General features: G+C 38.5%; 1 protein-coding gene across 1 annotated transcript in view; it reads left to right on the forward strand.

The window, feature by feature from the left end:
- Nucleotides 1-4,342: 4,342 nt before the first annotated feature.
- Nucleotides 4,343-24,587, forward strand: part of LOC146329816 (ovochymase-2) — a 32,330-nt gene continuing 12,085 nt past the window's right edge. Inside the window, exons 1-12 of the mRNA XM_084715179.1 lie at nt 4,343-4,529; nt 7,543-7,673; nt 9,522-9,615; nt 11,364-11,504; nt 11,740-11,837; nt 13,964-14,084; nt 14,557-14,760; nt 16,130-16,342; nt 19,724-19,864; nt 21,776-22,021; nt 22,243-22,428; nt 24,105-24,214. Of these exons, the coding sequence (XP_084571305.1) occupies nt 4,370-4,529; nt 7,543-7,673; nt 9,522-9,615; nt 11,364-11,504; nt 11,740-11,837; nt 13,964-14,084; nt 14,557-14,760; nt 16,130-16,342; nt 19,724-19,864; nt 21,776-22,021; nt 22,243-22,428; nt 24,105-24,214 (1,845 nt within the window). The 5' untranslated portion in view covers nt 4,343-4,369. The remainder of the gene's footprint in view (nt 4,530-7,542; nt 7,674-9,521; nt 9,616-11,363; nt 11,505-11,739; nt 11,838-13,963; nt 14,085-14,556; nt 14,761-16,129; nt 16,343-19,723; nt 19,865-21,775; nt 22,022-22,242; nt 22,429-24,104; nt 24,215-24,587) is intronic.

Genomic DNA, 24,587 nt, shown 5'->3' on the forward strand with positions numbered 1-24,587 from the left:
TGCAACGTTGGGCTGTGAGAGTGTGTGCCTCTATCAAACAATTCCAGTTTTCTGCTGCGTAGCCCTTTTGTTTCCTCAAATTTGTGGCCATGCACTGTCCTTCTGTCTGTCTGTATGTCCTTTGTATCCAGCACCTTAGAGCTCATCATTGATTTCTTACCATTCAGCTCACAAGCACATGCCCTCGTAACCTGTGTAACAGAGCATACATGTGCAAAGATGCACGTTTAGAAAAAAAGCACACACCCACACACCCACACATAGGGTATACACATATATGCACAAAGGTCACCTTCCCTGGCTTCATTAGAGGCTGTTTTATTATGGCTGACAGATGTGCCCATAAATCATAGGTCCCCTGGTGCAGCGAGAAGATCCAAAACAAACTGAAAAGGGTGAAACACAGTGGGGAAGAGAAGGGGAGAGACAGGAGAATACATAAAAACATATCAATGCACAGCAGCTATTGAAAATGTCTTCAACGGTGCTTTGAACCATCACTCTGCCTCAGGAATGATTTCTTCCGTCGTCTTCGGCGTCCCTGTGGAGAGATAAGGAGCTTTTGTTACATCACTGCCTTTTGTCACACAGAGAAAATTGAAGGAAACTTCTTATCGTGAGAGGAAAATGAAGTGTTAAAGATGTGTTTTTGCGTGACTTAAATGAATACAAACAAACCCTTTAAAGATGCCATGAAGTCAAAATCAATGTTTAAGTGTTTTTATCACATAGCCTATATATTTTTTACCTACAGTATCTCACCCAACAATGACAAAAAAGTTGCTTTATAGATATTTGTGTATATTATTAATGATTTTTGATAGTTTGTCTTTTCCTGGAGAACAATTTGAAACTGTTAATCATATTTTATGGAGGAAATATTTTCTGTTTTCCTCTCTAAGGTCCTCCAAAGGCTCAGCTACAACTCTCAGTTATTTAATCACAGAACTTTCCTGATGGATAAATGGTTCTAGCTTACTTGTTGCTAAAGTAGCTAACTGCATGCAATTTGTATTAAGGTGCCTGCAATAAGTGTTAGTAAGGCCATTATAAGATGCTTATAAACATTAATATATGTCAAGATTATATGTGTTAATAATAGCATAACAAAAATGTTTATTATGAGATTCTTATAATCATTTATAATAGCATTACACACACATTTATTGAATTTAACTAACTTACCCACCTTATCATTGTTAAACCTTCACTAAGCTTTTGTTGTTGGTTTATTAAGATTCGTTAGACTTTGCATGCTTTTTTTTAATCATGCATTTACTAGCAGTTAATTAGGCACATATGAACAGTTGCATTTTGGGGATATCAGATGCAAAGTGTGAACAGTGTTTATTAAAGTTTATTAATATTTGATTGTGCACTAATTAACAATTAACTATGCATTTTAGGAGTATCAGATCTGAAGTGTGAACAGTGCTTGAATACCTTAAGTGTAACATTTTATATTAGGGTGGCTACAAAAAATGTAATAGGTAATTAAGCCATTGTAAGATGCTTATTAACATTATGTTAATAAGATTATATAGGTGTTAATAATAGTATAATAAACATGTTGAACAATTAGAATATAAGATGTATATGAGAAACTTGATAACATTTTGTAGGCTGCAAAAGAATGTTAATAAAAGCCTGCTTGTAATAGTTCATAAGAGTATTATGAACCCATTTGAGTTCAACTAACTTGCCCAATAAGTCATTGTTAACCCTAAATGATTAACCATTAATTAGTGCATAATGAAGCATTAATTAAACTGAGTAAATGTGGTTCACACTTTAGATCTGGTACCCCCAAAATGCACAGTTAACTGTTAAAAAAATCATAGTTAAATCAGAGGAATACATACACACAGACGTCAATGCACTGCAGCTATTGACAGCGTCTTCAACAGCGGTTTGAAGCATCACACTGCCTGAGGAATGATTTCTTCCCCGAGGAGAGATAAGCAGCTTTTGTTACATTACTGCCTTTTGTCACACAGAGAAAATGGAAGGAAAGTTCTTATCCTGAGAGGAATATGAAGTGTTATAGAAGACAGACAGACAGACAGATTGCTGCTTCAGATTATAAAATATCCAAAGTGAATCCAGGAGATGGACCTGATAAAACCTAATCGAGCGTCTTTGTATGGAGATTCAGATCCTCCCTGTGAAACTCATTACCTCTGACCTCGGTGCTTTTGTTAAAACGCAGCCGGTGACGCTCTGCATTGTCTGAAACACTGCAAAGGAAGTTAATCCACCTTCTTTTACCTGAATAGACACAGAAAAAACTCTCCTTAGGTCTGTGAAAGAAACTCTTTGAATAGACATCACAGTTATGATTTAGGATGATATCCATTTTTGAATGTGCAAAGCAAGGACTGAGTCTTCAGACACAAAGATGTTTAAATGCTGTTATCTCCTTTTAACCCATGCTACCCAACTTTTCTAGGTTATTATAGTCCACGAGTCCCCCTCAATGTGCCCTTCAATATTTGACCAAAAAGCAGACAAAAATGTGTTTTTTAAAAAAATTTACTTGAATTATTTTTAGCAGTGCTAGCAGGCAGGCCAGCTGATTGGTCCATTAGAGCCCAAGTCGGACAACGCATCACCCAATTTTAGGGAAAAGTCTAGAAAGTGAATACTGGGCTTAGGTTCATCAGATGAACAGAAATTGGACTCTAAATGAATGATAATGTTGCTCCATAACAGTTGGATGTGTAAATAAGCAACTGTTTGCTAACAAGGTCGCCATATCCACTTAATAATTATGATGCGTCAATGCTGTGTATCGTCTGCTAACAAGTGGCCCAATAAGAATCAGTTATTGCAAGTTTAAAGCACTGAAAGATCTTTGAATTCTTTCAGTTGTTCCAAAGATCCTGTCAGAGGATCTGAGAGCAGCTGAGTGTGTTGAACATCAACTGGACATACATTTGAATGTTTTATAGCTGTTATTTATTAAATTCAGTAATTAATTTTTTACTATATTTATGGTTAAAAATATGTTTAATCCCTCTTATCTATGTAATTTGTAATTGTATTTTATCTATTTTATTTTTTCAAATGTATTTTTTTGGTTTTATTATAATTTTTATGATCTTTGTGTCACATGTAAATTAGTCTCACATTGTTTTATTGTGTATATTTTTACTGCCTCATTATCAGCTTGTCAGTCATCTGTGAGGCACTTTGAACTGCACCAAGGTGCTTTCAAGGTTCAAGTTCTCAGGGAAAGGCCTGAAGGTCATGGCGGTTCTGGACCAGTTTTCCTGGGGAGCCAGGTAAAGACAAAGACAAAAAAAAGTTGCAGCAAAACAAAAGCGTCATAACAGATGTGACAAGACAAACAAGATGTAAACAACACACAAAAAAAGATGAAAAAGATGTCAAAATGCATCGAGACAAAAAATACGTAACAAAACAAAACAAAAAAAAGATAAAAGATGTAACAAGATCAGGAAAGACATAAGAAGACAAAAAAAGATGTAATGAGAGAAATTGATTGATTTACCTCTGCATTTAGTCCATGAAATACCCACCATCTGTAAGTGGTTAGTTGAAAAATGTAAACCCCCAGGTTGCTTAAAACTAAAAAAGTGAACAACAGTGAGGACACTGAAGACAGACTGTCCTCATTAGTAATGGCCCTGAGTCACAGTCTATGGTCAAGGCTTTCTGCTGATTTAAATCTCTTGACTATCAATAAATTTCACACTGAGAGCTGTTTATGAAAGAGCTATAAATAAAACATTCAGTCATCAGTTTTTAAGATAATGAATTTGCTGCTTATAGCTTTTGCTCGCCTGTAGTGAGCACTGTGAGTAAAAGACACGGCACTTGATTTGCAAACAAATTTGAATGTCATTAATAAAAATAATAACTTAAAAGACTATAAAATACTGTATTGTTGCATAATTTTACAGTTCACTTTTTTATCACAGCAATTCCCTTGTTTCTTTAGCATCCTGTAAATACTGAGGTTAAGTCAAAGAGTGAATAATCATGCTAATAATAGGATCTTTCAGAGGATTCATGAATAATGTACTGAACTCTGAGCATCTAAAACCAGCTTTTCTGTGCAACAGGTGAGAGGTTTGTCTTTTACCTTCTATTGCAATCCCTTCAAAGATATCCTGCTGACCTTTTGATTGGGACACAGTCAGTGTTCATTAGCTTGCCATTATGATACTGTTATGATTTATGGCTCGGCCTCATCCACACCTCTCAGGCTGACATGTTGAAAGAGCTCAAGGTTTATCTGTGCTGTCAAAGTTCAGTTCAGACCCTGGTCCTCCTCCTCCTGTTGATAATAAAGTGGTGAACTGCTGGATGAGGCACAGTTTGGAGCATCTTCGCCGCTGTGAGGATGAAGACGGATTTGGAGAAGGGTCATCGTCGGTCCAGGGGGATGAGCACCCTGGAAAAGTGTCTGATATGTCTCTTTGTGGCCATGACCGGCGTCTGCATCGGGCTTGTGGTCGTCTATGTCACTGACAAATCTGACTCTGACTCTACTCAGGAAGAAGGTGAGTGTATACTTAGAAAATGTTTTGTATTTTCCGTGTACCAAAATATATCTGAGATACAATACTTACAAACAAGCTGCAATATTGTGCTGATGCTGTTTTGATATATCACTAACTTACTGTACTCAGCTGCATGTAGTCCTTGTCAGAAAAGACAACTGAACTAAAACTGAACTCAGCAGCACAATAATCTCTAAAGGTCCTGTGTGTAATATTAATGGGGATTTATTGTCAGAATATGGCAGAAATTGAATTAATATTGATAATATTCATCAAGAATTATTGTGTTTTTGTTACCTTGGAATGAGGCATTTAAAAACACGGGTAAATTTACGCGGGCCTTGGATGTTTTTCACAGGTTTTGGAACCAACATAGTTTCTCCCCAATGATTAGAAGGGGAGGGTAAGGCAAGTTGGTTGCAATCACCAACCTCTGGCCTGGATGCCACTAAATCTGACGCTCTGGTCCTCTACTGTAAGATAACAGTAACAGTCAAAATACAACTATATGATAACATTATAATGGTAACATTTCAGAAAACTTAAAAGAATTTAGGCGTTTCTAGTATTCTGCTTGTAATCATCATCAACAACAACAAAAAAGATAATGATCTTGAAAGTGTAATATCAGCCTGACAAAAACATATGAAAATGCAAACAATTCTGAAAGTCAGTTGTACCTTGTTTTAATCCACTCCAGTAATACCTTTAGTGGATCCAGGGTTCCCGACCTGATATGACCAAAACTTCAAATTGTGCAATACTTGGATTTATAAGCAAATTCCTGCAACTGATGGCATTCCCATCAATCTCAGCTTCTTTGTGTTTATTGCTAATTAGCGAGTGTTAGCATTATGAATACTGAACTACACCTGTAACATGGTGTAAACACCTGCCTAACATCAGGATGTTAGCATGCTGACATTAACATTTAGCTCAGAGTACCACCAGTGTGGCTGTAGATTCTTGTTGTAAGATGTCCTTTAATTTGAAAATTACCACAAACTTTTCTGAAGCAAATATCAGAAAAGGATTGTGAAATAAAACTTGTAAGAGAAGAGATAATTTGCTGCAATGTAAAAGATATGTGTTACGATTGTTTCTACCTGTTGCGGGGGGAAAAATGCAAATATCCTAAATAACCACATTATTGACAGCTTCTCAGTAAAATCTATTTTCCAATCCTCCCATTCTCTTTCCTATTCTCCCCTATTCTCTGCACAGCAGAGCAGAGGGGACACAAAAAGAGACAGAACTGTAATACTACGATTCGTACAGCTAACTGTCACCATAATTTCAAAGTAATAATGTATGTGTCATCACCACATATGTAGTTCTTCCTCCTCCACTTCTCCTTCATCTCATTCCAATTTCATTTTTCATTTAAGGAACACATTATTTATTCTGGTCCTATGCAAGTAAAAAAAAGACCTCTTCAGTATGAGAGCAGACATGTTCATGCTGCCTTCTTTTCTTTGGAAATCGAAGTGGGTGAAATTGAAATTGTTTGGGTTTACATGAGCAGAATAAAATAAAATGAATATCGGCTGAACCTATTTGCTCTGAGCATTACACACCTGTCTGCATGACAAGTGTGCTATCAGATATGACACGCAGTGACGAGTGAGGACTTGCAGACTGTTGTCACATGCTCTGAATTATTTATTCATGCACTATTTCAGTGTCGGATCTTCATCATCGCAACCGATGAAAAAAAGCAGCCTGTCTTTATAAAATGCATTAAGAGGATCATTGCCCCCCAAAACGACACGGCTGTTTTACATAACAGAACAACAATGTGATTATGATGACAGTTATGTTCTGCCTAAATGACAAAATACATTCCAGTTTTTTATTGTTAAACACAGCTGCGCTCCAGACTCCCAAACAGAAGCTGCTCCAGCCACAGGGGAAAGCATGCTGCGACCGTGCATGATGACATGCTGTATAATCAATGCTGTTACCAAGGCAGCTCGATTGATTTTAATTTTTCACTGCAGATACTGTAAGGTGTTTTTAGTCATTTGAATTTCATGGTAAATATTTCTCCTCTCCTGCGGTGAAATAAACAAAATGACAATTCTGTTTTTTTTAAGTCATGGTTCTGTGGACAGTATAGGTTAGTTGATCCACTTTGAAAAAAAACATCAACAACTACTGGATGGTTTGCTGTGAAATTTGGTGGAGACCTTCATTTATTGTATACACACACCGCTCGTTTTCCGCTAAAATCATGCACAGCTCTTATCAAAAAGATGATGTCCCACTGCTGTGTTGCAAGTTGTAAATCGTATAATTGTATGTAATCTGTGTTATCATTTCATCACCTCCTGATTGGCATCTGAAAAGACAATGTATAGAGACAATGGGCCATATTTCAAGATTACACAATTACAGCTAATAATTATTGTTTGATAGTGTTACATTATACAAAACAGGCATTGCTTAATTCTGAAATATCAACACACATCTTGGACATTTATTTCAAACTAGAAGTAAAACACACTATCAAACTGTAATATTAGCTGAGAGGTCATTAAATGCTTGCATTGGCTGTTGTCTAATGGGTTATCAAGCATGTTATTTTAGTTTGAAATATGGACCGATGTCCCTCCAGATTTCCACTATCCATTGTCTTTTCACTCGCTGATCAATTGGGAAGCGATGAAAGGATCATTTGTCAGATTCTCTACGATTTTTTTAGCTTGCAACCTGAGATCCTTTTGATAACAGCGTTTGACCTTCCCACTCTGAGCAGAAAATGGCTGCTATGTGACCATGGTGAATGTTTCCCAGAGGTCCCAGGCCAACTCTAAGAACATGTATGAAAAGCCCTTTAGTCTTGTTTTGGGAGAGGAGTGCTGTAAGAGGCTTCTTTTCTCCATGAGCAGCACCATTATTTAGTCCATGCAAGGTAAAAGCTCTTTTTTACTGTAAGAAAAAGGGTTTATATTGCTTGAATTTAAAGAAACACAACACAGTAACAAGCATCCACCTTTGTCGTATATTTCAGGGACGCCCTCAGGGTGCGGTGGTCCTCAGGAGCTGTCTGGAGAGTCCGGCACCTTCACCAGCTGGAACTACCCCAGCAGCTACGACAACGGCAAGAGCTGCTCCTGGCACATCACTGTGGACCCCAGCAAGGTGAGTCACGGTCCCTGGGTTAAGGGCTACATTAGCATAAGACACCCAAATCCCCAACTGAACTGCTAGCGCTCAAGCTGCAGTGTGGGTGATATAGGCACCAGGTTCTGACACGCAAGAAGAATACATGAAATCAGAAAAAGAAATATTAGTGGTTCTGTTGCACTGATTTTGATCCTTTTGAAATTGCCACCGTGAGTCAGACAGTGTCGTGGGAGTATAAGGCTACATTGGAAATCTTTCATTAATTGTAAGATTGACTAGTAGTGTGCATAACCAAGAAACTGAACTATCAATATCAGATTCTAGATAAAAGTTAAAAAGCTAAAAATGTGAGTTTTGAAAGGTCACTTTATTGCAAAAGACACGACTGATGTTACTGTGTTCAGATTCTGAGGCAGATAATTCAATAGTTTGAGTTCAGAGCTACAAAAGAAGCTTCACTGTGTGACTGTAATGCCCCAAAATAATAAACACATTCATCTCATCTCTTTTTTTTTTACAGGCTGATCAAAACAATTCACTCATGTGTCTGTTTCAGACTGGCTCTTTTATACCGTTCGTGTCTGGTGTCTAATCAGTTTGTCAAGTTACTGTTGTGGAAGCTGTCTTATGTGAGGCCAAGTAGTGGAGGACAGCTGAGATGAATGCAGCGGCAGCGTTTGGACAGATGGCTGCCTTGTCTTCTTCATTCTCCTCAGCTCTCCTCCCTCCACACACCCACAGGACGAAACAAAATCCTTAATTCTTCTCTCTCTGTTCGGCGGCCTGCCTCTCCGCCTGCTGATGCAGTGGCTGCTTTTCATCTCTGTCTCTCCTCTGCTAAATTCTTAGAAATGAGGGTTCCAAAAGGGTTCTTCTTCAAGGGTTGAGGTTCTACTCAGAACTATTTGATTCTGAAAATCCCATTTTTTGGAGAAATGGTTTTCGCAAGGGCTCTTTGTAAGACTAAGGACCTCATTAAGAATAATTTTCATTCAAGGAACCCTTTTGGAAAGAGAATGTTCTTCAAGGATTATTGGAATCCTTGTCAAGCGTTCTTTGTACCATACCATAAAAGGGTTCTCAGTAGAACCACTGGGTGGATTCTCAATAAAACAAGAGAACTCTTGGGAGAACTCCTCCATGTGGGTTCTAAATAAAATGCTTGGAATTTAAAAGGTCTCGTGGTTGAACCTTCTCATGGGTTCTAGATAAAACCCTTGGTTATAAAAGGGGCTTTGGCAGAACCCCTCCTCATGGGTTCTAGATGAAACCCTTGGGATATAAAAGGGTTCTCAGAAGAACCACTGGGTGAGTTCTAGTTAAAACTCTTATGATATAAGAAGGTTCTCTATAGAATCCGTTGGGTGGGTTCTTGATGAAATGCCTGGAATATAAAAATGTTGTCAGTAGAACCCTGAGCATGTTTTGCCCTCATGGGGTGTTGTAATTGGAACCATTACACTATATAAGGGTTCTCTGTAGAACCTTTCACAGCTGAATCTAGGTATGACCATTTATATTGGGATCTAGGTAGAACTCTCTGAAAGTGTAACCTTTATAGACGGTTTTGCCAGGAACCAAAAAAAAAAAAAAAAGGTTTGCCTATTGGGACAAGCCGTAGAACCCTTTATAGTTGTAGTTTGCACCTTTGTTTCGCAGCTGTTTCAACTGTAAACCCTCATAAACAGACACACAGAGACACACATGGCTGCACAGACTCTCACATATGTTCACAGGCATGAACTCATATCTCACACCGAGCCTCTTCTGCCTCATCCACCGTCAGCAGCACGTTTCTCCCACAGCATTAGGTTCTCAGATTGAAACAGAAAGATGAAACACCTCTGCGTGCTCCTGTTGCAGGTGATCCATCTGTGGTTTGAGGAGTTTGCTTTGGAAGACACCCAGCTCTGCACAGGAGACTTTGTCACACTGCGAGACTCCCTGGGAATCATCGGTAAATCTTGCATTAATTCCAACCTGAGCGGGAAAAGAAATAGGTTTTATTTTTAGATAGATAGATAGATAGATAGATAGATAGATAGATAGATAGATAGATAGATAGATAGATAGATACTCTTTCAGCCTGCAGTAGCAGCTTTGATGTCATCCCCAAATAAGTCCATCCATCCATGGGCAGACTCAGCTACTGATCCGCTCAGTCCTGCTGGTCCACTGCACACTGCTCTACTTACCCTGGGCTGCAGAGTTTAAAGCAGTGTGCTTGGTTCACAGACATCTTTGATTTCTGCTCTCTCGTAGTTATTTAGAGGCAAATTAACCCACAAGCGGGCCACACTGGGACACAGATCCACACGCAGGGGCACAGTTGTAATAATACATTCAAAGCCAAGGTTCTTGGCAAGAATACACTTTACATTATTGATAGTTACAATATTTATTCGTTGTAATATAAATGAGTGCCAAACGAATGACTTTAAATATTCTCATTTCAATAAATATCTGTTTTTGCAACTCCCAAAAAAAAAATCCTTCTGCAGTCATGGAAGGATTATGAGACAAAGGGCCTTGGACACAGACATGTAAAAGGCCCCCTCCCGTCCTACATGAGAGCAAGACACACAGACTGAAAGAGGCACAAAACATTTTGTGCATCATTAAGCATCATTCTGTGGTTGTTCTACAACGCATTATAGTCATTTTGCACCTCTTTGTGGGGGTTTGACTTTTAATAATAATAATAAAATTTTGGTACGATACGATACCACTTTAATGTCAGTATACACTGAAATTCATTTTACATCCCTGGGCAGCTCAGCTCAAAAATTAGACACAGATTAAACTTACAGTACACATAGGACACTTTACACAAAAGTAGTGAATCACAACAAACAGTCAAGACAAACAAACGGTGCATATCATATCATTTGGATTTTGATCTCATTTAGCAGCACACAGATTTGTTTTAGCAATAGGACAGACTGTAACAGAATTCAAACAAGGGGAGATATTAAATAGTAAAATATGTAAAATATTAGAGCATCACTTGGTTAAAGGCAGTGTTGGATAAATAAGTTTTCAGTAGGGTGACCACGTTCAAGTGGTAGAGCACATGGTCCGTGTACTGAGGCTATCAGTCCGCTGCAGCAGCTGTGGGTTTGTCTGCAGCACATTCTTCCCCGGCTCTCGCTCCCTCTTTCCGTTCATATCTTCAGCTGCCCTGTCCTTTGAAGGCCTAAAAGCCCAAAGAAAATTTAAAAATGGCAGCAGAGGATCTAAGAGGCCATAAAGGATTTCAAAAGACAATGAATCGACAATGTAGTTCAGTCCCAAAGCATTAAAAGCCTCTTAAACAAGTGATAGAACTTAAAAATCAATCTCAAATCTACATGAAATAAATGCATGCCTAAGTTTTTCAGCATAAAAACGGCCTTACCTCAAATGACAGGAAGCTGCTTTGGTCATCTTATTTATGTGAGATTTAATATTTAAGTCTGCTCACCTTTTCAACAAGTAATGTTAACAGCTGCTTAGAGAGGATCTAATACCAACAAGCTAACAACCTCGCACCTTTTTACTCAGTAGTGTGGCACATGGAGTGGCAAATCATATTCCCCGTCTCTGAAATTAACAGCTTCATGATTTGTGTTATTCTGTTGTGATAATTAACCCCATCTATTAATTGCAGATGAATAAGCTGTGCAGAAGCGTACTATTTCTACATAATGTGTGTGTTATTTGTAGGTAAATACTGTGGCTACACCAAACCTAGGCCGATGGTGTCCCTTACAAACCGCCTGACGGTGTACTTTGACACCAATGACAGAAAAACAGACCAGGGATTCAAGGCTCATTACAAAGCCGTGGCTCCAGAGCTCGCACCAGGTAAGAAGATGAGTGGAAATCCATTTCAGCAAGAAAATTGCCTCGACTCTGGCATAATGTTGGATGTCTGTCCTACAGTGATTGACCTAGAAAGTAAATGTTGTAGGAATGGGTGGTGGATGAAGAGATCGGTAGGAGAAGGAGAATGAAAATGGGGTGGGGTAGGTGGGTGTATTGTGGGTATCCTTGAGGTATGTGTAGAGCTGAAGTGCCCTCCCTCCATCCCTGCTGCCAGAAATAGCCGGAGCTGGTGGCTTTCTCCAAGGTGACCAGGGGGATATGATGACCCCCGGCTTCCCTGAGCAGAACTACCCAAATGGAGCTCTATTCCAGGTACAGTACTGACACACACACACAAACAAGAATACACAGTATAATAAAAACTTGTTTCTTTTTTCTTTTTTTTTTTAATGCATATGAGGAAGCACTGCTGACCTGTAAGGATGTTAAGTTGTAGTTCATCATACTGCAGTGAGCAAGTCTGCAGCAGACTGGAACTGGGACAAAACCAGTGCTGTAAAGAATACTGAAAATCTTTACTCAAGTACAAGTACTGATGCATTGCTAAAATGCTACTCAATTACAAGTAAAGGTAATGCCAGAAGACTTATACTTAAGTAAAAGTCTAAAAGTATTCGGAGCAAAAACTACTCAGAGTATTAGTTACTTTTAACCGTTGTTGCCAGAGTCACCTCTCCAAACTAGGGTTGCAAATTTTATGCATTTTTCTGAACCAATAGTAGAAGAACACTAATAATCGATTGATTATTAATAATTTTTAAGATACAAAACATGTTTTGTAGTCTACATTTATTAATGGCTGCAGATAGCTCTGCCAGACAAAACAATGTCAGACGAGGTGCAGTTTCTGTCATGTCTATTGATTAAATATCCATGAATAAATTTTTCATTGGTTAAATTAAATCGATTAATGCTTATGCATTAACATCCTTACTCCAAACGTGCTGCTGCACCTTATCGGCTACTAAAATGCAGATGAAAGTTTGGATTAATTCAAATTGTACTCAACCATGATTTTAAAAGTAACGAAGTAGATTACATCTTGCAACAAAACATCTTAAGTACGAGGAGAAATACAGACTTTTAGAATTTAATTACAATAATTTGAGTATTTGTAATTAGTTACTTCTACCCCTGGCCAAAACCATATTTTGAGGGGGTTTTGATTTTCACTCTTCAATTACACTGGATGATGAGGGTGTTAGATATCTGCCTTGGCAAACAGCAGTCGCAGTAATTTACTGACCTCCCAGCTGAGAAGCCACTATCGCTGCCAGTCACAGTCAAATAAAATGCAATATTAGCACTAATATAATAATTCATGTAAATTCAAATGAGTTATCGGTTGTTTATGATCTTGTACAAACATGTAACACAAAAGATATGGTAATTTCAAACAGGCAAGCAGCGTGGGGCGATCATGAATACTAGAGGTGCTGCCAGATGTTTAAAACTGTGGTAGAAGAGGCAGGTCATTTCACTCATGTTTGATCTGAAGTTGTCTGATTCTGGTATTTTATGTCAAGCTAAGTTAATCACTTCCTGGCTCTTGCTTCATGCTTAAAATATAAAGACATAGAAGACATTGCTAATAGAAAATAAGCAGCAACTTTAGAAATATGCAGCATGTGGGGACATTATTTAGCTGTGGTCTACTGTTAGTCTTAGTTAGAGTAAAAGATAAATCAATCAAGAGAGTTTTCACAGGTTGTACTGTTTAGTTTTTAATGTAACTGTATAAAATTTATTTGTAGCTTAACTATATTAATTTAAGGGCCACCTTTTTGGTACTATTTGAATTGAGCCTTCAATAAAGCACAGTGATGAGGTCAATTCAGGAGTTGTCACTCATTGTTTAAATCTTTGCCTGATCTCAAAACACGATCAATTTAGAGAGAGAATCAGATTAGTTACAGTTTTCTGTTTTATTGACTGACGAATATTTTAGTGTACCATGTTATATGCAGTGTGTCAGTATTGATTATATGATATGGTTCTAAACAAACCTAAAGATTTCAGATTACCAACTCAGAGTAAATCTATTACTTATGGATTTCAACACAGTCACATTGACAGCATTTGTGGTTTTGATGATTAAAGCATCCAATTAAATCAGAGTCAATTTTAATGTCAGGGTTTGCACGCTGAGTTTGGATATGGAGTCATATGGTGTTATTTGGCTGTCATCATGATTTCATCTGGCGGTGCTTTAGCTTGACAGTTCACCACCTGTCCAAACAAGAGCAGAATCAGTGATAAAATTAGTTATGAGTTAATGGTGTGTCAAAATGCAGCTCTGCAGGATCATGAGGTTTAAGCCATTTGCACATGCAGATCAACTGTGCTTTAAAGGGGAAATGATTTGGGGAAATCTGTCTATGCAGGTACAAACAATTGATGCATGTGTCTGTTGGTGCTTTATTTCTATGTTGCATCAGTGGAGAATCACGGTGCCTGAAGGCCAGAGGGTTCGTCTGACAATTACTTCCTTTGACCTGGTCCCCGATGTCTGCGGAGACTTTGTTCAGGTGTATGATGCGACCACCTCCTCTTCACTCGGTAAGCATGACATTAAAAACATGTTTGCAGCATGCAGTGAGGACTACAAGGAAAAGAATTTGCTTCTGAAATAAATATATGTGCTTTTCATGTATGAGATTAACATATTTTAAAATATACCACAATATTTTCACACATTAGCACAGATTAAGTCGGAGCTGGCTGTGTGATCAGAGGGCAAAGGGATGTGTTAGAATTTCAGAATAGACTGTGGGCTTTGTCCAACATTAGCAATGTCAACTATGTGGTGCCATGAATAAAGATGAGCTCAATTAAAAGTTTGAGAAGTTGTACAATAGACAGAGATTCTGGAGTCTATTTTTAACTTAATGAATGTAAGTCTGTCTGCGTAGGCTTCATTGTTAAAGCAGCACTGATTAATTGTCAATTGTCTCAACTGAAATTTGAGGATGGTAATGTTATTGCACAAGCCTCATCATCACGTTTTAACACTGACTATAATCCATTAAAGGTAAGTTCTGCGGGGGGACGATGCCAAAGCCAGTGGAGTCCAGCGGCAACACAATGGTGGTCCGCTTCAAATCAGACAACAGTTTGACTTCTAAAGGATTCACTGCAACTTACACCAAGTCCGGCCTTCCTCCAGTGACAACGCCCAAGCCCGCAACCACACCCAGACCCACGATACAAACCACGGCACCGCCCACATCTTCAGGTAAAAATTCTCTCTAAATCTACCTCTGTGTTTCAGTTTCATTCTCGTGCACTTAAAGGTCCAGTCAGCGTATAAGATTTATGGGGATTTATTGGCAGAACATGGCACAAAGGGAATATAATATTCATAAGTATGTTGTCATTTGAGTATAATCACAATTGTTGAATTGTTGTCTAAGAATGTCTTCTGTCAGAAAGGGCTTTCTGTCAAAAAGTCTTTCACAGAATTTTCATCTTATATGAAGTGTGTGGTATGCACTTGCTTTGGACGATGTCTGGCAAATTGGTATGTGGCAATGTCCACAGTAAAACAGTAAATCTGTTACGTGTGTCGGCAATAAAGCTGAAAAAAAGAAAGTAGATTCTTCTTTTGGAAATAGAAAATAGAAAAAATGGAAAGCTTACCAGTGCTTGCTCCGCCTTTTTAAAACCAGGAAGTGAGACAGGGGTCCTTCAGATATAACTAAAACCTTTAAAGCCTGATTAAATCATGTTTTTGTAAAAATCTGACTGAGTTGATGGAAATCTAGGACACAAATTTAAAGGGGCAACATTTTCATTAAAGATTTTTTTCAATCAAGGATGAGCATAATAGTATATTTCTAGACATTTGTTATCAGTGGCTATTCTTAGTTTTAGATTCTGAAAGGCTTTTAACACATTTTTAAATTGTTTGAAATTGTGAATTCTTGTCTGGGACAAGGGTGTTTTCTGGCAAGTTGGCAAGTTTGGAAATTAAAAAAATTTAAGCAAACCAAAAAATGTCATAAATTACATGTATTTCATAGCTATATAAATCTTTAGAGAATACATTTTCATGGTATGGAAATGGTTTCGTGGAATGGGTGTTATATTTGATAGCCTCAGAAAAATCATCCATTACCATCCTTTTTTAGCTGACTTAAGAGACTTTTTTATCAGACCCACAAACTGTAATCAGTTAATGCTGATGCACAATAACCTATTGTTGATACCATTATCAATATGCTCACATGGTTTATGAGGGTTGTTTCTCTGTCTTATGTAACTGAAATGCCTCCCTGTGCATGTTTCCCTGCACAAACACGCAGGTCTAATCAAGTGACAGCTACAAAATAAGGATGAATGCAAGCAGCTCTGTGCGAAGGCGTGGGGAGATCCCCCTCGAGGATTATCTATTCATCACTGTATTAAAGCTATTGGTAGACAGAACAATTCTCTCCAGTGGCCAATTAAGGAATTTCATAAGAAAAAAAGAACGAAAAAAGAACTCTATTAAATGGAGCTGAGAGACACAGAAAACCCAGCTTTTTATTCTAAAGACAATCTTCATAATGAGGTGTGAATACGATGAAATATTGTTCTCAACATGACTTCCTATGTTATTACAGGAGGTGGTCCAGTAATCCTCAATGGGCGTAAAGGAGTGATCCAGTCCGAGGGTTTCCCAAATCCATATCCTGCTCATTTAAGAAGCGCCTGGAAGATCTCTGTGCCCAAAGGACTCATGGTTAAACTGCAGATCACTGACATGGCCATCACAGGAGAGACTGGACAGTGCAAAGAGGACAAACTGGTCATCTCAGATGATTACAGCACATTAGGTGAGCCAGAACTGAATCCTTTACTATTTTTAATTAATTACACTGATTGTCTTTTTCTTTTATTTACAAGTTGGACATTCTGCCTGTTTATGTGTCTTTAAGTTAGCATTCTGACCATCTCTTAGACTATAACCTTATATTAAATATGAGGACTTTGGCTTGTGTTGGTTGCACGTTGAAAGACTGTTAACAACTCTTGTGCTACAGTATAGCTCTGTATCTGTCTCCTGCTGTAAAAGTGTTGATTAGGATCTTCATTGCAAAGAGCCCATAAATTACCTCTCCTTATTATTCAGTTGAGTGGCTGCGGTGAGGCTGATACAGCTTTATCTATTGCTGAGTTCTCAAGGACTAAAGCGCTGAGGTGCGGGCGCACGCTCTCCGTGAAACACACACACACGCACACACACAAAGATAGGTGATGAGAGTGTGTTAGTGGTGCGTCCTGTTATTTCAGGGGGTGTGTTTGTAGAGAGAAATGAAAAGCAGACAGAGGTACCAGCTGAAGGTCTGTTTTGAAAACCGGAGAAGTGTGAAAAATCATTATCTGTAAACGTCCCTTGAAGTCAGACTACATGACTTATAAAAGAAGAAACACACTATTCCTTTTACAAATGAAAACTTAAATATACAGTAATAAAATGCATTGTAGCTCATATCAGCAAACTGCTGCTCCAGTCTTACTTGGTCTGGTATGACTGTTAGCTTATAGTTGCTAATGTTGGCTAATGTTGGCTAACTTTAGATTGATATTGATATTGTGTAATATGCTGTGTAACTGAGATTACACAGTCAATTATTGACTTTATGGGCCTTCTCTAAGTTTCTAACTTATAACTTGCTATAGGGGTTAAAGAATTTAATACTAGTACTATAGACCCCACTGGGAATCAACTCATCTATCTGCAGGTTCTCAAATATGGTGACCAGATTTCTGAAATGAAAACTGGGAACTTTTCCAGTTTGGCGGTCAAAATATTATTGAAATATCAAATGTTACTTTCTGACCATGGTAACTGTTACACTATACTATTGTGCAGGCTGACTGGAAAAATCGGGTAAATAACTTTAGGACTAACTTTGTCAAAGATAATTGTGGTGATTTAGTGGTTTCATTTGGCACCTGCTAGCTTCTGGACAAATTTTCCACAGCAGTTTTCTCTCTGTTGGCAAAAAAAAAAGAAAAAAGAAAAAAGAAAAAAAAAAAGCACAGGGACTTTTCTGGGGACAGGCTCCATTTGAAAATGGGGATGTCTGGTTGTCCTTTTCTGAAATCATAATACGCTCACGGTTTTGCTCATATAGAAAGGTAAATACCTCATTGGCCACTTCTTTATATCTTTGCAATATGTTGGCACAGTCGCCATATTGGGGAGGTCAAGATCTGTCAGTTAACAATACAATGTGCAATGTTATTTGCTTATTTCTGACTGATTTTCACAAAATTTGGGTTGTTATATACCTGAGAAATTCAACATGATGGTGATTACTTGTTGGAATTAAATTCAGGTACTTATCTAATCAGCGACCCCAACATGGTAGACGGGCAGATGCACGTCAAATCATGAATTCATGCAGTTTCTGTTTCTATGGTTTTGCTTTTACAGCCATACCTGGTCTGTTATGATCAGTTGCCTAAAGTTGCTAATGTTTGCTTATGTCAGCTAACCAACAGACATTGTTACATTACAATTTTAGCATTTAACATTTTTTGCAGCTATTGTGGCTATAGCAGCTGCTCTTTAGGAAAGGTTTCATAACCTTATGCTAAGCCAAAGCTAACAAATGATGATTATAAGGGGAAAGGGCTAAAGGGCTAGATTCCACTGGGAATCGACTCATGAATCTGCAGGCTCTCGAATCACATTAATACAGTCATGGTTTTGCTGCTCCAGCCTTATCTGGTCTGGTACAACCATTAGCTTATGGTGGCTAATGTTAACTAATGTTGGCTAACTTTAAACAGATGTTGCAGTGTAACTGACATTGCGGAGTTTGTTTACTGACCTCTGTACTTATGCTACTGTTTCAAACATTTTACAGTTTAGCACTTGTGTGGGCGACAGTAGCTCTTTAGCAAAGGTTTCATAACCTTGCATTAAGCTAAAGATAATAAATGACTCGCCATAAGGGGAAAGGGTTAATAGTTCTGTAGATCCCACTGGAGAGACTAATGTTAAATTATATCAGTCTACTCAGGGTTTTGCAGCTGCAGCCTTTCCTGGTCTGGTATGAACAGTAGTTAGTCACTATAGTGGCTAAAGTTAGCTTATGTTAGCTAACTCTGTACACGCTTTTTGTATAACCAACATTACAGAGTCAGTTCGCTGACTTCTCTACTTACATTTTGGCATTTAACATTCTTCTGTAATTGCAAGTTGTGGCCACAGTAGCTGCTCTTTAGCAAGCATTTTATACCCTTGTTTTGAGCTAAAGTGAACCAATGTTAGTGTTGCAGATCCCACTGGGAATCAATTCATGAATTGGCAGCTTTTCAAAGCATTTAAAAGACTTCAGCCAAATGTTTTGGTTTACTTTTGGTCAAGAGTCAGACAATTTCTCATGAGGGCTGAAAGGCAAGAGAACATTGGGCTTAGATTTGTCTGGTGGTGAGAGGGTTTGCTGTCAAAATAAATAATTCTGAGCAAATTGTGATAGAAAAGAGTTTTTTGTGTAATGCACATTGGAACATAGTTCACTGCATTTATTTTACAAGTGATTATGTACACATATAAGTCATATAATTTGGTCATTGAAAACTATGGTGAAAACTATTAATTAATGGCATTTTTGCATGGTGAACACAACAGTGCAACTACCAAATAGTAATCTCTGAAAATTATATGATGACAAAATGACTACTTGGAATAAAAAATGGGCTTGTGATCTAATTATTGTTCACATGTTGTCTTATTTAACAGTCTGCATGCATCTTAAGAATCACACGCTGAATGCTAATGCTTCTTCAGAAGTTGATTTAGCTGCACAAATAAGCAGCATCTCGCATTTCAATAGCCTTGTGTATTTACCAGTAATCTTTGCTAACATTACCAGTCTGCACCATCCTTTGTGTTCACAGTCTTTTGGTAGGAACAGTGTTCATATTTCACCTGATTTTGTGTTCAGTAGCTGATGAAGTCACACACAGAGACAGTAAAGTCACCTTCATTTGTTGGTGCTTCAGCAGCCCCATCCATCAACCACTGACCGCACCCGACACACTCCGCCTCACACAAGCACACACTTATTTACACCCAACGGTGCTCACAGTATTTACCACTCTTTATCTGTTTATTCTCTGAACCATCCCTCCATTCCTGACTCTAATCTCTCCTTTTACCTCCACCTTTTTCATCTGTCCTTCCTCTCCCTCATCCTCAGGCACACACTGTGGCTACATCCTTCCCCCCGTGATCATCAGTGCCGGTAACACAATATCTGTCGCCTTCCAGTCCGACAGTCGCCTCACAGACCGTGGATTCTCTGCCAAGTGGGAGGCTGTGTATCCTGAGGATATTGCAGGTACTGAGGACACACATACACACGCTCACGCGCACATGCACGCGCACACACAGGAACAAACTCACACCTGCCGAAGCAGCTCCACACCTCATTAAGAGTATCATAAAACATCTGACTCCTCTGTCACATTTGTAAAAAACAGCAAAGTCAGTGTGCAGGCAGTGTGCACTCAGGTCAGAGTACAGTGTGAAGCATAAAAAGCAAGATAAAACTTATTTATCTCCTTCTTTATCACTATTATCAGGCATGAACATAAGCCTCATGTGCAGTGGTGGAGAAAGTACTTCAGTAAGTTTTTACTTAAAACTGTGGAAGGCAGTTGCAGAGAGATAGTTGATTATTGAGCCTAATTCCCAGGTCTTCAAACTTCTGTTTTGTGAGGAAGACTCAACAATCAACTATCTTATCAATCTGTGATTAGCAAAAGTTTCCCATTAAGGGCTAGATTTTCTAAAGCCTGAAAACAGAGCCAAGAGAAGGAGCAGTATTTTTCTCTCTGACCACTTAAATTACATTATACTTAAAGATTATTATGGACGTTAAGCCCAATGAAACCAAAAATAAACTGCCTGCCCCAGCTTTAAATAAAAATACACAACGATATATGCCCCAGACATAGGCTATAACAGTTCAAGGTGCTACATCATCTTTATTATTACAAAGTAAAACTTGCCTAAATGTATCCTGTAGTTGCCAGATGTAGATGTAGGCAGCTTACTGCTACTTTGGCACATATTTCTGGCTCTGTCCTAAAATAGTTGTTGGAAATTCTAATGTCATATTGTACATATGTAGTTATGTGCCACTTTCTCGTACATATCTATGATCCTTACCCTTCATACCTGGACACGTCTATATTTTGGATTTTAACCTTACCATCCACCAGTTGATATTCATTATCACTTCTGTTAATCTCTGTACATTTTTTTGGCATAATGGTTTTTTTTTGGTTCTGCTCCTCCCTGTTAACCTGTTTACCTTTTAGACATTGTGTATATTTGTGTACATTTGGTTTGCACCTTATTTATAATCTGTACATTTGTCATATATTTGTTTATGTTTGCACTAAAGATATTTTCAGTCTTTGTACTGCAACTGCTGCACAGCAGTTTCCCTCTGTATAAATAAGGTCCTATCTTATCTTAATATTTCCCTCTGAAATCTAATGAAAAAGACCTATAAATTAGCATAAAATGGAATATCACTCAGTTATGAGAAATATACATGAAAACCTTATTTAATGCATTTAATTAAAAGTAGTTAGTTACTGTGCTCTCCACGTTACACAGAAATGCTTCTCTGTACCAGAACTAAATGAGTAAAAATGGAGCAAATGTTTAACGAAACAGCAGAATATAACTGTGATATGTGCACGTTACTTGAGTATCACCTCTGACACTTTTTACATCTCTGCATTTACTTGACAGCTTTAATGACTTTGCAGATTCAGATTATTAATGCAAAATGTAATCAGCTAATAAATGATGATTTATTATACATGAGATTATATATTAAACTACTCAGCAGTACATAAAGTGATAAATGGGCTCCACCTTTACCAGCCGCAACATTAAAGTAATGAACACATCAATGCATCAATAATTCCAGTAATATAATACACTTTGTACTTTTACTTAAGTAACATTTTGAAGGAGCTTTACTTGTAATCGATTGTTCCTACAGTGTGGTTTTGCTACTTTTATTAAGTAAAGGACCTGAGTACTTCTTGTACCACTGCCAACAGCTGAAGCTTCTACTTTGCCATGAAGCTCTTCACATTTTGTTATGATAAAATTGTATATTTACTCTTCAAGGCTCTCTCTTTTCACAGGCAGATACTGTGGCCCATCTACTCTTATCTAATTGCAATCACACATTCAGTTTCTTGATCACTCCCTCTTTCTGTTTCAGAAATCCAAGGCTGTGGCTTTTCTTCCAAAGAGGACACCGGGGTTATCAAGTCACAGAACTGGCCCATGAACTACAAGGCTAACACTGAGTGCATGTGGAATATCGCTGTGCCGTGGGGGAATAAAATCACTCTGAACTTCACCCACTTCGACCTCGAAGGCAAAGATTTCATAATGAATAAATGCTATGATAACATCATGGTGTACGACATCAACGGTATGACGAATGCACTGATGAAAAAGCACGGTAAGTTAGCTTGTGGAGTTACTACATGACTCACTGATCTCAAAACTATTTCTCACAATACTGAGTCACATTTAAAATAAAAAAAAACAAGACCCAGCCATGAATTCATTGACACCATTTTTAAAACTACATATGTACCCCATTACTGTATAAACACTAGTACATATATGGCCTCTGTGTCACTTTATTTATTAAGGACAAAATGTCTTTCAATATTTTAGGTCCATTTTGTGGAACTAAGATGCCCTCAGCCATCAAGACAAGAGGCAGCAGGCTGCTGATTCGTTTCCATACAGACTTGTTTACAGAGGCCAAAGGCTTCAGGGCCTACTGGACTACAGATCCCAGCCTGCCTGCTCCCACTGAACCGCCTGTTCAGCCCAACCCCTGGGACAACATCCCCATAGGTGGAGTATCTGCGTGAGCCTCATATGCATTTTCATTACGCTGCACTGGTAAAAGTGCATTTATATCTGCACTAAACTGTCTTTTTTATGTTTACAGTGAATTAACTGACGATGAACCCGTCATCTCATTAACTTAATTTCACAGCAGGCAGAAAAAGTTTGTAACGAGCTGGTGAACATACATCAAGCTGGCAATATGTCATCCAGCCCAAATCAGTGGAAAACTCGTGGTTTCGTATGATCGGTCCCTCTAGGAAGTTGCAATGTTGGGATTGGTTGATTTTGCATTAACTGCTGTGATTGCAAAATCACAATTTTGTCCAAACTTTTACGCAAATTAGTAGCGTCCCACTAATCAAAGCAGCCCCCCACACAAATGTCATGCACGTACGTCTCGATGAACTGAGTCAGTCTCCTGCCTGACGTGCACAGTGTGAGGGGAGACGGAGGCTATGCTGCTGCCAGAGGAGCACTGACTAAGATTACAGCATGCTGTGTGTGTATTTCTCACTTTCCCTCGACGGTCTGAATAACTCACAAGATTTGTTTCAAGTCGCTTGATTTATATATTAAATATTTTGGCACCCATCGCTATAGGTAGGTAGTGGACCAAACCACTGAGAGGCATTTGAAGGAGTTGGGGCGCAATCGTTCAAAAATTAAAAATGCATTATTTTGCATCTATAACTTTATAAATAACATTGATTAGATACTAATGGACAGCAGTGGTTATATTTTGAATTATTTTGAATTATTCACAATTATTGCTATGGGATAATTAGATATTGGTAGTCAGCAGTAGACATGTCCCTACCGTCTCTACCCAGTTCTCTGCCGTTGTGGTTTACACATCTCTTCAGTTACTGTATAATATACAGTGCCTTCAGGTTAGCAAGGCAGTATTTTTCACCAGTCAGATAACCAACATTTAGTTTGCTTTAGCGGCACAGAGACCTGCCTTACATTCATCTGATTCATGCCTCCTCACATCTTCAGCCCTTCCTCACACCCCCACCTCTCCCATCTCCTCACCGCGCCTCGATGCGCAGTAAAACAGGGTGATGTGGTGTTGCTGAGAACATAACGTGAACTGGCCTAGTGCTTCACTTTCCCCGGCTGTCACCCGATCCTCATTCTTCACCCAGCGATGAGCCCCAGGTGGCCTCAGCTCCTGCCAAGCCAATTGCTGAAATAGAGTTTTATAGATGCACTCTGCTGCTTCTGTTTTTTTTCCCACCTGGGCTGTGACCAGAGGTGCCCTGTGTGTTGGGGGAAGGAAGGAAAGAGAGGGGGATGACGGGTGTAAATGTGGGATAAGAGTGACTGGGACAATTTAACGTCGACTCCTTGGATCTCCAAAAGAAATTTATATCTTTATGTGTGCTGATGTCAAGGAGTCTGGCCTGAAAATGGTGATTTTTACAAGTCCAAGGCAGAAGCCATTGTTTCTTTGCAGCAGGAGGACGGTGTTATTGGAAAATTATTTAAAATATATGAATCAGAATGACAGAGCCAGTGACTGAAAGCCCCTTCCCTGCAACACAAAGGCTTATCTGTTAGCTGCAGATATGTTCTGTATATTCAGGCTTTGTTTATCCACAAACAAACCACAAAGTCATACATGCACAGTGAAGCAGACACAGGATATATTACGGGGTTTTTTTCTCATTCTCTAGACTGGCCCAGTACATGTGGGAAACCAGTCATTCCTCCTACTGTTGTGTCACGCATTGTGAACGGAGAGCGAGCCCGACCGCACTCCTGGCCCTGGCAAGTGTCCATGCAGGTGAGAGACTCTGCTAATAAATATAGAGCATTCATGTAAAAATACAATAGTCACATCAAAATTTACGGCACACTGTGAAAAATCCTACAGGAATTTAGTGTAATCAACTGATCGGTTCTCATTAAAGGTCCAGTGTGCACGATTTAGTGGGATTTATTGGCAGAAATGGATTGTAATATTCCTAAGTATTTTTTCATTAGTGTATAATGACTTGAAAATAAGAAATATTATGTTTTTGTTACCTTAGAATGAGCCGTTTACATAGACAGCCATGTTTCTACAGCAGCCCAGAACAGACAGACCAAACTGGTTCTAAATATGGCATTTTGCATTTCAAGTTTCATGATGTCATGACTGTAAGATAAGTCATGGT

Source organism: Lutjanus erythropterus, chromosome 3, assembly GCF_056507025.1.
Source record: "Lutjanus erythropterus isolate fLutEry1 chromosome 3, fLutEry1.hap2, whole genome shotgun sequence".
Lineage (NCBI taxonomy): Eukaryota > Metazoa > Chordata > Actinopteri > Lutjaniformes > Lutjanidae > Lutjanus > Lutjanus erythropterus.